The sequence below is a fragment of the Sesamum indicum genome, linkage group LG6 (assembly GCF_000512975.1).
Source record: "Sesamum indicum cultivar Zhongzhi No. 13 linkage group LG6, S_indicum_v1.0, whole genome shotgun sequence".
Taxonomy (NCBI): domain Eukaryota; kingdom Viridiplantae; phylum Streptophyta; class Magnoliopsida; order Lamiales; family Pedaliaceae; genus Sesamum; species Sesamum indicum.
The window spans coordinates 18,516,579-18,531,145 of record NC_026150.1 but is presented as its reverse complement, the minus strand read 5'-3'; the positions used below and the strand labels follow the sequence as shown (position 1 = coordinate 18,531,145).

The following is a 14,567-nucleotide window of genomic DNA, read 5'->3' as shown; positions in this document are numbered from 1 at the left end:
CCCTAGCTTTCGAGTCCTGAGCTTTCTGTTCCAAATTTTCAATCAAGGATCTCAACTCCTTGAAATTGAAATTCAGCTCCTCTAGTGACTGTGAATTCATGAGAAGAGGTTAGTTCTAATCCCTAGTTTACTACAAACATACAAGTCCTCTTAGCATGAGGAGGTGCGGTTTATATTTGTTATTTCAAACTAAGCGTGTCTTATGGTTTAACATTTCCAACACCGGAATTTTCACCCAAAATCATGTTTTCTGGACCCACAAAAAAGTGCTAATTACACAAATATCCATATTATATATATATATTACATGTTTCTCAATACACCCACTATTCGTATTGATAATAAAAAATTGTTGCCTCGATTAGATCGAAAGGTTGGTTTGGTCGACTATTTCTTTTAATATTTTTTTAGAATAAATTACAATATATTTTTTTAAAGTTACCATAATTATAAATATTTTCTAATTATTGGATATTTACCAATACATTCACTATTTGTTAGTTTTCATTGAATTTTATCTATTTTTTGTGATGAAGTGATAAAAATGTTCTTGTTGATTGAATTATAGTTTTATTTATTTTTTGAATTTTTTTAACAGATTAAGTAAATAATTATTTTAAATTTTTTTTTATTCACGTTGTATAATGGCTTTTACAATTTCGTTTTAAAAAAATACAGTAAGAGCAAAGTTGATAATTTCAAATATTCTTACACAATTTTATCAAATATCATAAAAATACTTATAAAATTTCAAACAACGATACTTATAATTTTTCAAACAACGATAAATAATTATAATTATGTCAACCTCATGAGAGTTCTTTGTAATTTACTTTTTTCTATAAAATTCGATGCATCACATTATTCAATCCATTCAAATTTAAAAAATTGACTGAAAACACATTGATTTTTTCAAATTAATACGCATACACAAACGTGTGTGTATATATATATATATATATATATATATATATTCAAATAAAACATAAACTACTATAGTAGTATATTATACATACGTTTGCGGAATTTGAATTCATAAAATTATTTTATTTTTTATTATGATGTCTCAATTTTATCAGTTGGGCAAGGAGGTGTTGTTGGGGGCTGATTTCTAATCTAAACCCATATGATTTATTATCAACCTGTTGTAGTAAAATATTGGTAATAAGTAATAATTTTGCCAACATCTACCTAATTATTTGACTAATTCTCATTAAGTCCACCAGCACGCAGACAATCTAATAAGTAAAGTCTTTCTGTAATACTTGTTTGTACTGTTAATTGTTTGAACTTGCACCAATTATTCCAAGATTAATTGTTTATAGACAAACCCCCTATGATTTTTATAATAATTAACGCAAAAAAGTTGCATAGACCACGCAGTGTCCAGACCGCGCCCTTTATGCGATTTTTATTCATTTCTTAAAATTTGTTTGGTTAAAATGAAAAATAAATGTATAAAAAAGTGGAAATAAAAAAAAATTGGTGTTTGATTAGAAAAAATAGTTGGAGGAGAAGTAAAATTAGATGTACATGAAATTCTTCTGAACTCCAACTTCTCTTTTGTCCAAAATTAGAAGGAAAAATAAAAGTATAAGGCTAAAAAGATAAAAAAAAAATTCATATTTTAGTTTTATTTATTCTATTATTATGTATATAATTTTTTTCAAAAACAATTTCCGTCCTGGTAATAGCTAGTGCATAATTTTTCGGAAAAATAACTAACTTATCGAAAAAGGTACTACGTTGACGATCATTGAGAGTTTCTTTTTTTTTTTTTTTTTTGAAAATGTAAATTGCTTATAAATAAAGAATGTGTACAATAAATACAACCAAATCGAAGGCCAAAGCTATATGCCACCTTCTATATAAAATAGATGAGTGTGAACTATTGGGAGTAGTTTTTAGTATATTTAAATTGAGTAATTTAGAATAAATGCACAAAAATTATTTTAATAGATATTTTTTATTAAAATAAAACAATATTTTTGTTCTTATTTGATGAATTTTTTACTAATATAATTTTAATTTTTTTTTATATAATAAAATTATTTTAGTATCATGTTAAGTTGTTTATTTTCTATTGTGAAAAAAAGAGAAATGATTAATCATAGTAAAATTACAAAAATTAAGATTTGTTTTCCCTCAATTTATATTTCTCATACCAAATAAGGAAAAATATTCGACATTTACTCTCATTTCAAAAATACCAAACAATTTAAAGAAAAACTATTATTCTTTCCATTTCCGTTGACTTTTCACTTCCTCTCCTTTTTTAATTCCCCTTTTCTTTTAATTGAACCAAACAAACCTAAGTTATAAAATAATTTTATACCATAATTTATGAATCATTAAAATATATCAACGCTAGCGCTATGAAATACACAAATCAATAATTTAAACACACATTTTATATATAAGAGCCATCATGGCATATTTGACATATTTACTGTTAGAATAATTTAGCCTAAATCAAAGGCTGGGCCTTTAATCTGGACGGCCAAATCACACTTGGCCCACTGGGCCATCTGATCCACTTACCTGACCTATAAGAAGGTTTGACCCGGTTCCTATTCTACTTAAACCTTTCTTTCTCATTCTTAATCCTAACCTCCAATCCGCCGTCTTCTTCTCCTTCTTCTTCTCCAATACAACCCTTTGGGTCCTTCCCAGTCCATTTGTCTTCTGTGCTATGATATTCTCCAAAAATGACCTTTTATGAGCCTTCAATGGACAACCTCTTTAAATGGTTGGTCCATTGTGGCTCTTGGTTAACTAGCTGACTTCTCTCTTCTTCTCTCTACCATCATTCTCTGAAACTCTGAAAAGCCTTAGTGGCAGAACCTTTGTGGTTCGATTAAAAGCCTTTGTGGCATTTTTCCTTTGTGGATCTGAGGTAGAACCTATGTGGTTCTTACAACCTATGTGGCCTGTGTGATTTGAGCAACCGGTTGAGGTTCTTAACCTTTGGCCTTGAGTAGGTCTTGGGTTTTTAGTTCCTGAGCCTTCATAGTTGTTTATGTCTCCTGTTTCTGTCATATTAATATTTCCAGGGTTATTTGTTGTATCAGTTTTGATATTCCTTAGAATTCTTGTAATTTGTTATAAGAAGGTCTGTATATTATTTAAATTTCTGTAAATCTCTGATTTTGTAATCTGCTAGAGAACGATCCACTCCTAACAATGGTATCAGAGCAACCAGGTTGAGTCTCTGGCTTGAAAAAGCCATTTACGGTAATATAGCTTCAACCCTTAAAACTCTTTTACTTTCTAGTCCTAGAACCACGAACCCTTGTTGTTGACCTCCCTTGGCCGGGCTCGAGAAGCCGTCGGGTATCTGGTGGAGGGGCAGTTAAGGCCCCAGCCATTAATAAACTGCTGAATATTCTCTCTGTGCTTATTCTCTGATATATACTGTTGATTCAAGAATTCTTGTTATTTTCTCATACTGTCACTTGTTCATATTTTACTGTGTGACTTGCTATTTTTTTTTTGTTAAAATGTCTGGTTATTATTTGCAACCTTTTGATGGAAAATCAGATTTCTCTATCTGGCAACAAAAAATGAAAGGCATTTTAATACAGCAAAAAGTTTTTAAGGCTATTAATGGTAAATATTTTGAAACAGTTTCTGAAGAAAAACGGCTTGAAAATGATGAGTATGCTTATAGTTCTATCATTTTAAATTTATCTGATTCTGTAATAAGAAAAGTTGGAAAATAAAATACTGCTAAGGAATTATGGAATAAACTGGAAGAATTATATACTGAAACATCACTTCCTTGTAAACTGTTTCTTTTAGAAAAATTCTTCAGATATAAGCTTGATCTTTCTAAAAATATTGAAGAAAATATTGATGATTTTACAAAATTAATACAAGATATTAAGCTTACTAGGGATAAAAATATTGATGATTATACATCTATAGTTTTATTAAATGCAATTCCTGAATCTTATGGTGATGTAAAAGCTGCTATCAAATATTGTAGGGATAATGTAACTTTAAAAACAGTTATTAGTGGTTTAAAATCTAAAGAAATGGATTTAAAAACAAATGCTCCTAGTAATAGTAATAATGAAGTAAATTTTGTAAGTGGAACACCTAAGTCTAAGAATAATTATAATAATAAAAACTATAAGTTTAGAAAACACAGTAAAAGCCGAAGTAAAAGCAGGGGTAGAAGTCCTTCTAGGACAAAGTACTATAACAATAAAAGGAATGATGATAAAAACACTAAAAAGGATTTCAAATGTTATAACTGTGGGGAACGGGACACTTTATAAAAGATTGTAAGAAACCAAAGAAAAATAATCAAAATGATTCTGCTAATGTTTCTGAAGAAACTTCTGATGAAGTATACATGGTTTCTTATATTAACTTTGTTGATAATTCAAATAAGTTTGAATGGCTTGTTGATTCAGGATGTACATTTCATATGACTCCTTATAAAGAAATTTTGATGAACTTTAAAACTGAAAAATTAGGGTCTGTCTCTATGGAAAAAAAAAACTATGTCGCGTTCTTGGTTTTGGTGATGTTTTTCTAAAATTTGAAAATAGTTCTAAAATTACCCTTAAAGGTGTTAGATATGTCCCTGACCTTGCCCATAATCTGTTATCATGTTCAGCCCTAGAAGAGGATGGGTTAGAAGGGAGATGGGGCAAGGGGGTCATGAGAATCACTAAAGGGTCCTTAACCATTTTTAAAGCAGAAAAGAAAATAAACTTATATCTCTGCAAAGTACAATATGATTTATTTTCTGGAAATGTGTCTACAGATGATAAGTCTGATTTGTGGCATAAGAGACTAGGTCACATTAGTTTTAAAGGTCTTGAATTGCTGCATAAAAATGGCTTTCTGCATGATAAACCTGCCACTTTAAATTTTTATGATAATTGCATTCTAGGAAAACAACATAAAGTCAGTTTTCCTTCTTCCTCATACCCAATTCCCACTTCTTCAAAATGTATATTAGATTATGTGCATGCAGATGTATGGGGTCCTGCAAATGTTGAAACACACGGTGACAATAAATACTTCCTTTCTATAATAGATACTTATTCTAGGAAAGTGTTTGTTTTTCTTATGAAACAAAAATCTGATGTTTTTGAAAAGTTTCAAAACTGAAAAAACCTAGTTGAAAATCAACTGGTTATAAGTTTAAAGCTTAAAGAACTGACAATGGTTTAGAATTTTGCAATAAATAATTTTTCGAACTCTGTGATAGGTATGGTATTAAAAGACATAAAACTACACCCTACACCCCCAACAAAATGGTGTAGCAGAAAGGATGAATAGAACTTTGCTTAAAAAAGTTAGGTGTCTTTTAATTAGTTTAGGATTACCTAAAACTTTATGGGGTGAGGCACTTTTGACAACTGCTTATCTGATTAATAGATCACCTTCTGTGCCTTTGTTTGGAAATATTCCTGAAAAGCTATGGTCTAATTCTGATGTTGATTTCTCTTCTCTTCACATTTTTAAATGTTCTGCTTTTTGTCTTGTCAATGGTGATAAATTGGATCCTAGGTCTCAAAAATGTGTATTTATTGGTTATTCAATAGGTGTTAAAGGTTATAGATTATGGTTAAGAAACCAACCTGATTTTAAAGTAGTAATTAGTAGAGATGTCATTTTTAATGAATCTAAAATGCCTTGTTTGAACACTACTTCTAAAACCACTGAAAACTATAACATTGAAAATACCTTTAATAAGGTGGAATCTAATAATCTGGATAACCAACAAGGGGTAGAAGTAGAAGATAGAGAAAAAAATCAAGTAGATTATAATGAAATAGAAGAAGAAAATTTTGAAAATACTTATCAACTAGTAAGAGATAGGGAACCTAGGGAACGTAGAATCCCTGCTAGATAGAGACTACCATTTAGTTTTGAATGCTGAAAACTTTGAACCAAATTCCTATGAAGAAGCTATAGAAAGTCCAAATTCAAAAGAATGATTATCTGCTATGCATGATGAACTCAAAGCCTTAAAAGAAAATAAAACTTGGGTCTTAGTCCCTAAACCTAAAAATGCTTCTGTCATAGACTGCAAATGGGTTTTCAAAGTTAAAGAAGAAAATAATAATAAGAGGTTTAAAGCAAGACTTGTAGCTAAAGGTTTTACACAGAAAGAAGGAATTGATTATACTGAAATCTTTTCTCCCATAGTAAAGTTTACTACTGTAAGAATTTTACTTGCTTTAGTTGCTCGGTTTAATTGGGAACTTAAACAGATGGATGTAAAAACTGCTTTTCTGTATGGAAATCTTGATGAACAAATTTATATGTCTCAACTTTATGGATTTGTTGATAAGAAAAATCCTAATCTTGTTTATTTGCTTAAAAAATCTTTATATGTCTTAAGCAATCTCCTAGACAATGGAACAAAAAGTTTGATCAATTTATGCATTCTTTAGAATTCAAAAACAGTGCATATGATCCTTGTCTGTACTTCAAGTATGAAAGTAATGTGCCTTTATTCCTTGTCTTATATGTAGATGACATGTTAATTGCTAGTCCTAGTCTTTGTATGATTAAAAGTTTATAGAAAAATCTATGCAAATCTTTTGAAATGAAAGACCTAGGGGATGTTAGAAAAATATTTGGTATGAACATTGAAAGAAATAGGACTAGTTCAACCATTTTCTTGAATCAAACATCTTACATTCAAAGTGTTCTTAAAAATTTTTCAATGGTAAATTCAAAACCTTCTTCTGTACCCCTTGCTGCTCATTTTCAGTTATGTAAAGATCAGTGTCCAAAAACTGAAACTGAAAAGGATAAAATGAAAAATGTGCCTTTATTCTAATGCTATTGGTTCTGTTATGTATTTGATGGTAAGTACTAGACCTGATATAGCTTACTCTGTTAGTTGCTTGAGTAGGTATATGTCAAGCCCTGGTTCTCCCCATTGGGAAGCCTTAAAATACCTTTTAAGATACTTTAATGGTACTAAGAAACTTGGCATAACTTTTTCAAAAAGCCCTAACGGTGAAAAACTTGTTGGATATGTGGATTCTAACTATGCAAATGATAGGGACAATAGAAAATTTACAACTTCTTATATTTTTACACTACGTGATGCATGCATAAGCTGGAAGTCTCAACTTCAAAACATCGTAGCACTTTCAACAATTGAAGCTGAATACATTGCCACTACTGAGGCAATAAAGGAAGCTATCTGGTTGAAAGGATTACTTTCTGAAATTGGTTTCTTAAAAGAAAAACTTATTGTTTTCTCTGATAGTCAGTCAAGCATTCAACTTTGCAAAAATCCAGTCTTTCATTATAGGACTAAGCATATAGATGTAAGGTATCATTTCATCCGTGATGTAATAAACAAAGGGTTAGTAAATCTTGAAAAAATTAAATCTGTAGAAAATCCTGCATATATGGGTACAAAATGCTTATCTTTGGAAAAATTCAAAACTTATCTTGATATTCTTAACATGTGAACTGTTATCCTGTAAATTGTTTTCTGTTTTGCAGGTACCACCTTTAAGGCAATGATGATAGCCTTAAAGCCACCATCTTGGTTTGGACCAAGGTGGAAATTGTTAGAATAATTTGGCCCAAACCAAAAGCTAGGCCTTTAATCTGGACGGCCAAATCACACTTGGCCCACTGGGCCATCTGATCCACTTACTCGACCCATAAGAAGGTTTGACCTGGTTCCTATTCTACTTAAACCTTTCTCTCTCATTCTTAACCCTAATCTCTAATCTGCCATCTTCTTCTCTTTCTTCTTCTCCAATACGACCCTTTGGGTCCTCCCCAGTCCCTTTGTCTTCTGTGCTCTAATATTCTCCAAAAATGGCCGTTTATGAGCTTTCAATGGACAGCCTCTTTAAATGGCTGGTCCATTGTGGCTCTTGGGTAACTAACTGACTTCTCTCTACCATCATTCTCTAAAACTCTAAAAAGCCTTAGTGGCAGAACCTTTGTGGTTCGATTAAAAGCCTTTGTGGCATTTTTCCTTTGTGGATTTGAGATAGAACCTTTGTGGTTCTTAACCTCTATGGCCTGTGTGATTTGAGCAACCAGTTGAGGTTCTTAACCTTTGGCCTTGAGTAGGCCTTGGGTTTTTGGCTCCTAAGCCTTCACATTTGTTTATGTCTCCTGTTTCTGTCATATTATTATTTTCAGGGTTATTTGTTGTATCAGTTTTGATATTCCTTATAACTCTTGTAATTTGTTATAGGAAGGTCTGTATATTATTTAAATTTTTGTAAATCTCTGATTTTGTAATCTGTCGGAGAACGATCCACTCCTAACATTTACAAATAGTAAAAAAAATTATTTATAATTACAGTAAACCTTAAAGGATCTGGTTGTAATTTACTAATACTGAATGGACCGAGAACTTGTCCTCGGTGCAGCCCAAGAGAGCTGTCTTTCATCATTATAAAATGAGATGCCCAATGCAATTATAGCCGGATAATATTTCCATTGGGCCATTCAAGCAGACCAAACCCATATGCTGTTTACTTGGAGTCATTGGCCGGATACTCATGTGTTCCCTTGCTAAAGCTCTACCGCTGTTATGAATGCCTTAGCCGTGATTGCTTTTGATAAATGCTGAATAGCATACCCACCAAAATTACTGCATCTGTGACCGTTGCGTGCGTCGGACAACCTAAGGTGTTTCGTGGTAAGATGGGGTGTATCAAAGTTTATAACTCCACCAAGTCGCCGCTCACAATCAGAGATCACTACGTCCTGACTGCGACGCCGAAGTCGGGATATGATGGCGCCTTGCGTTATAGCATCGCCGCCGGTGACATCAAGAAAACTCCTACTGACGACTTTCTTGAGAAGGCGGCGAAGAATCGGAATCCTCAAGAGATTCATGTCAATGTTGGTGAAGAGACCCACCTAATTTGGGAACATGAAGAATTCATAAGCAACGAGGGGAAGGAGGTCATTTTGAAGATGGGAGGTGACGGTGTTCTGCATTCGAGCTTCGTTGCACCGGGAGGAATATCTGCTCTCCGAACAGAGAAAAAAACGATGCCTCAGTGGATCAGGTGCTTGATGGCTCCCCCCTCTCTGCTTTTCTTTTCCTCCACGAACTTGATAAATTGATTGATTCCAATTGACATTGATTTTCCAGGAAGATATTTTCCTTTCCAAGTGCTGGAGCTAACGTGGAATCTCCAGTTGCTGAGCTGGTAAATGTCTATGTGTTTTTTCCCTTTTTATTTGGCAGGATAATCACAAAGAGAGAGGTCTCTCTGATCAGAACTAAGGCGGGTAGTGTTGGGCAGGATGGGGATGAAAACTCCACATGGGTCTACAAGTGTTTAAGTCTGAATCAAGTTATGTGAATAGTACATGGGAAGCACCCGGTGTGAAGGGATTGAATTTGTTTTTTGTTATTGTCATACTTTTATCCAATTTCTAAATATTTGGTTGGTGTTGCATTGGATTTAAATATTGGTTCAGTCAATCTACACTCGACCCTGAGAAGGTGGAGTCATCCTGTCAATTCTTAAACTATACGCTGCCTTACTGCAGGTCTTAGCCACTACATTGTTTGCACATGAATGCCTGGTGTAAGGTGTCTCATTCTCAGGAGGTGTCCCTGCATAGAAATATAAAATGTTCATAATAGAAAATAGTTTCTTTCATATTGGTTAGATGAATGATGTTCAATTATTCATATACATTTTCTGATCTATCTATGATTTGCTGGTTTCTGTTGGTATTAATGGTTTATTGGTTTCAGATTTTGTTGCTTTGTCATCTTCATGTGATACACCAGTCACTGTTCTTTTTTTGCTACGAATGCATGCTTTTATGCTGTAGGGATCTTTATGTGCCATTATATACCCTTTAGCTACTCTTGGTTAGAACTGGGATAAGTTTGAATTGCATTTCAGAAGTTGTTGAAATATCGAGTTTTTGGTTGGGTGAAGGAGAATGTTTTTGCATATTCACTGGGCTTGACGCGCGTCAAGGTGAATATATGGACTTAGAATGAAGGAGCTTATTTTGACTGTTGAGATTAGGCAACCATTTCATATCTTTGCTTCTTTCTCGCCATAGTCTGGTCCTTGAGAGTTGAAATCCACCATCAGGACCTCAATGAATGTTTTGTGGTAATTCTTTTTTTCTTATAACCCTAGAGTCATGTTGAGACATGTAGAACCAGCACACCAATTATTTGAAATGCATAATGACCTGCGTCCATGATGCTCGATAGTTGCATATATGCCACTGCATCTTATCTTTAATTTATTCAAGTTAAAAACCCCCTCTATTCCATATCTGTGTCCATAATTGCCCCCACTCTAAATTTTGTGCTAAAATTATTTCCCTTGAGTGGCATCGAAGCAAGCTTGTTAAGAAACTTAGACCATTCGGCTGTCAATACAAAATAAGCTCGGTTTGTTGTGACCTTGAAATCTTAGTTGCTCCACGTTCTGTGACATGTAGATGGCAAGAATTCTTCGAATTTGAACCTTTTATCTGCGCATTTACCTTTTGTAAATAGTCAAGTTGGCATGTGACTGAATGTTGTGTGCCTAGACTGGTCATTGAATGAGAAACCTATTTGATGATCTCATCGACCGCAAAGGGATTCTACTGAATCCTAAAGATGACAAGTATATTTAGTTAATCGTAGAGCAAAGTGTAAAATTATTCTATTTTAATTTTTTACTTGACCACAATTATGACAATGCCATTTATGTAACTTAATATCTAGTATGAAGTATATTTATTTTTCCAATGAAGATGTTATTATAATGAGATGTTTTTGGGAAGGTTGACTCAGTTACAGATTAGAGCTATACATATTGATTCATTTGACACCATATTCTGCACGCATTGGACAAGTCTGTTCCTGTCTCTTTTCTTATCTTGTTTGAGGTTTCGTTCCTGTAATTCTTCAATTTAATTGCTCTCTATTCCCTTCTTCACTCATTATTTTAAGTTGATAGGTCTCTCCCTGCAGTCGTATGTTGTCTGTATTATATAGGGTTTCACCCTGTGTTTTCCTTGTGAGGTCTACCTTACAACCAACTAGCTTTCCCCTAAAGTGATGTTGGATGCATTTGGATTCCTTAAAAGTATGTGGTGACAAGATAACTCATTTTCGTGAAGCTTGAATATAGTTAAAAATTCACTGACCTGTAGTTAAGCGAGGAAGGTTTGATATTTGAACCTTTATGCTGTTTTGCAAGCTGTGTCTTTTAAGAATGGTATGGTTTGGTTGCATTTTGATGGGAGACTGGAATTTCTTAGAAGTTGCTAATAGAGGTTGTAAGGCTATAGAAGATGAGTTTCTTCATAGCTTGTGGAAGCAACTAGCAAGCACCATGGGTTTAGATGATTGCCATTGAATGAGCATGATTAAGCTTCAGTTGTATGAGTGCACTTGATTTTCCTTCTTCTTGTCTAGGGGGGTGGGTGTGGTATATGTTTTTCTGTTCAAGTAATTCTCCCTCAATTTAGACCAGATTTTTTTTCAGAATTGAGAATGACAATTGGAAATCCTTGTTTGGCAGGGTTTAATGTCAGCTGGTTCACCGAAAGCTGGAATTCCTGTGGATGTAGCTGAATAATACTAGTGTACTGTAAAATCTTCTGCTTTAAGGAATTGCAATGTATCTGTTGTGTGTAGCATGTCAACTTGAGAATTGTTCTTTTTGGTGTTGGGTCATATTGAATGGCGATTGGCAATACTGTTACGGAGTATTGGTTGTGATGTAGAAGAGTTCCTCGGTCGAGGTTCTCAATTTGAGAATTGTGCTTCATGAGCGGTTATGAGGTAATTTTTCATTCACACTTTCCAGTGCCCCTACACCATTACTGGGTATTTTCCTCACCTTGAAAAGGCTTTAAGCCTTTAACGAATATAGTTTCTGGTGCCCTACTTGCTTGTGCTTCAATTAATACAATAGGAATGTTGTGTTTCTGGTAAGGTATATTGTATGGTACTCTGGGACTTTACCAATATGGTATTCTGTTTTTTCACCTGAACTGTGGACACATCTCTTTCTTTCTTTTTCTTGCCCTGTTCTTGGTTCTTGGGGGTAAGAGCAATTTATAAGTTAGGAGGAGCTAGGACCCACCTCCTACCCTTGCCGTATTGACCAATTGCGAGTGGAGCGCAGTATCCATGTTGACCAATCAAATTTAAGTTTTAGATAGATTCTCATCTCGTATAGCCACAATCACCGAATATTCCCTCTACCTCCACTTTTGACCTACAAATTAATTAATAAAGGCCCTACGGCTCACGACCCCACACATTATTAATTCATAAAGTTATGACCAACCTGACTTAATGATGGATGTAGATTCTATTAAAAATAATTTTTGTGAACATTTTTATAAAAGTGAACGTAACGTTCGTAGAATTTTTCATGTAATTGGGAGATTAATTGATAATTATTAAAAATTTAAATTTAATTAGTAAATAAATTATAGATTGAATTTAAGATATAATAAAATTTGAATGGATTAAATTGAAATTCGTTATAATATTTGGAGGTAAATTATATTAGTTAAGAAAATTAAAAAAAATGGATGTGATGGGTATTTTAAAAAAAGTTAATTAAATATATAAAATAATAATATTATATATATAAATAGTATATTGTACAAATTGAGGGGAGAGAGAGAGAGTGTAGAATGAGGCGGTGGGCCTCTCTTGTCCATATTAATATGCACACATACATACATTTACAGATTCACACACACTCGTACACACACAGCAACGCGCACACACATTTCGGAAAACAGAGGTATGGATGTTGAATTTTAATTTTATTAATTTATATAATTATATTATTTAATTACTCCATTTATTAAATAATGATTATATTAAGCGATATACTATTTAATCGGAGTATTTTATGATTTTTGACTATTTAAATTAGTGTCAAATTAAATATCACAATTGCTATAAAAATGATATAGTTGGGTAATTAAAATATTAGATTTGTTAGATTTAATTATTACTATAGCTAATTTACACAATTTCATCAGAATAATTAACGAAATATGTAATTCTATGTATTGTTGCTTAATTAAATTGTATAGCAACGGTAAATTGACAGAAAATTCATAGAAATACTTCGGAAGTTATATTTTGGAAATATTATGTTATTAATGAGGGAAAGGAGGTTTCAGTGGTAATATAATTTACGAATGTTATTAAAAATAATAGTTATAAATATATAAAGGGTTTGATTAAGTGAATTCTTATGAATTATTTGGTAAATTAAATATATTGATTATACGTATTTTATTATAGGACGTGACGACAAGGTAGAGGGTTGAGCAGTCCCTCATAAAATCGAAGCATTTTGGGATATAAGGTAAGTATAGCTAATTGGATTTATATATATATATATATATATGTGTGTGTAGTATTGTATATATTATATATATTGGTTTCTTGGATGCGAACGTGGACTTGGCTTTATATTATTATGTGTGGCTTTCGTATATTGATTGTTTATATAATTAGTTGTGGATTATTTGTTAGATTACCATAATATTGGTGAAATTGTTACTATGTGATATGTGATGGTAATGTAGAGATATGTGGGATATGATTATGTGATAATCATATAATTAATTGTTGATGAAATCAAATTGGGAGTTGTTGAAATCAAATGGGGAGTTGTTATTGAGGAAGTGATTATCATAAAGAATAGAATGACGATTGTGAGTTGAAATAAAAGATGGTGCTTACCTAGTTGGGAACACAGTCAATGGTTTATGAAAATGTGATTGATGATAATGTGATTGATAATGAGATGGTTTATGAAAATGTGATTGATGATAATGTGATTGATAATGAGATATGAAAAATATATGATTTAAGCTAAGTACCATGGCGCGTAGGGTACCGGGATATTCCGGGGTAGTAGGGAATATCCTGTACTGTTAGCTACACACCTGGGTGGTGTGGGGTACCATGTTTGTTGTGATGTCCTGTGCTATATTGCTACATAGCTTGAGTAAAAGAGTGTGGAGATATCACACAACGGGTATCCTATGCTGTATATGATATGATGATGGCCGGCGAAACCATTGACTGATGTACTCCAGTTAGAGTAAGTGGGGCCCTTAACTAATAAATGATAACGAATAAACATTATGTCGTGGATTGATTTACAGTTGTGAGTATGTATTACTGCTTATATCTGATGTTGCTATATGACGAATGACAGTTGTCGGTGTGACTACATGTACGTGAATCTTTGTCTGTGTATATATATACAGACTAATCAACTATACTTATTGAGTAGGCAGCTCATTCCTTGCTACGTACTTTTCAGGAGATAGGTCACACTGAGTAGCCACATTGGACTTTGAGCGGTGCCGTCGTCTTTATTAGGTGGGTCAGCCGTGACTTCTGAAGCTAGAGTTTTTGGTTGTGGGTTGTTAAATATTCTGGTCTTTTATCGGGTTTTGTATTTAAAGTTGTGGTATGATTTTTCTTGAGGTTTTGTACAGGAGCACATCTAGTGAGGGTAAATATAAACTTTTAGTGATATCTAATACCTTTTGTGATATATATATTATGCTAATAACTTAGAATTTAT

At 32.9% G+C, this 14,567-nt stretch overlaps 1 protein-coding gene across 1 annotated transcript; it reads left to right on the top strand.

Annotated features, from left to right (window-relative positions):
* LOC105164953 lies at positions 8,370 to 11,809 on the top strand. Its single transcript, XM_011083803.2, has 3 exons — positions 8,370 to 9,029; positions 9,116 to 9,173; positions 11,514 to 11,809. The coding sequence occupies exons 1-3, from the start codon at positions 8,578 to 8,580 to the stop codon at positions 11,568 to 11,570; spliced, it is 567 nt and encodes a 188-aa protein (XP_011082105.1). The 5' UTR covers positions 8,370 to 8,577; the 3' UTR covers positions 11,571 to 11,809.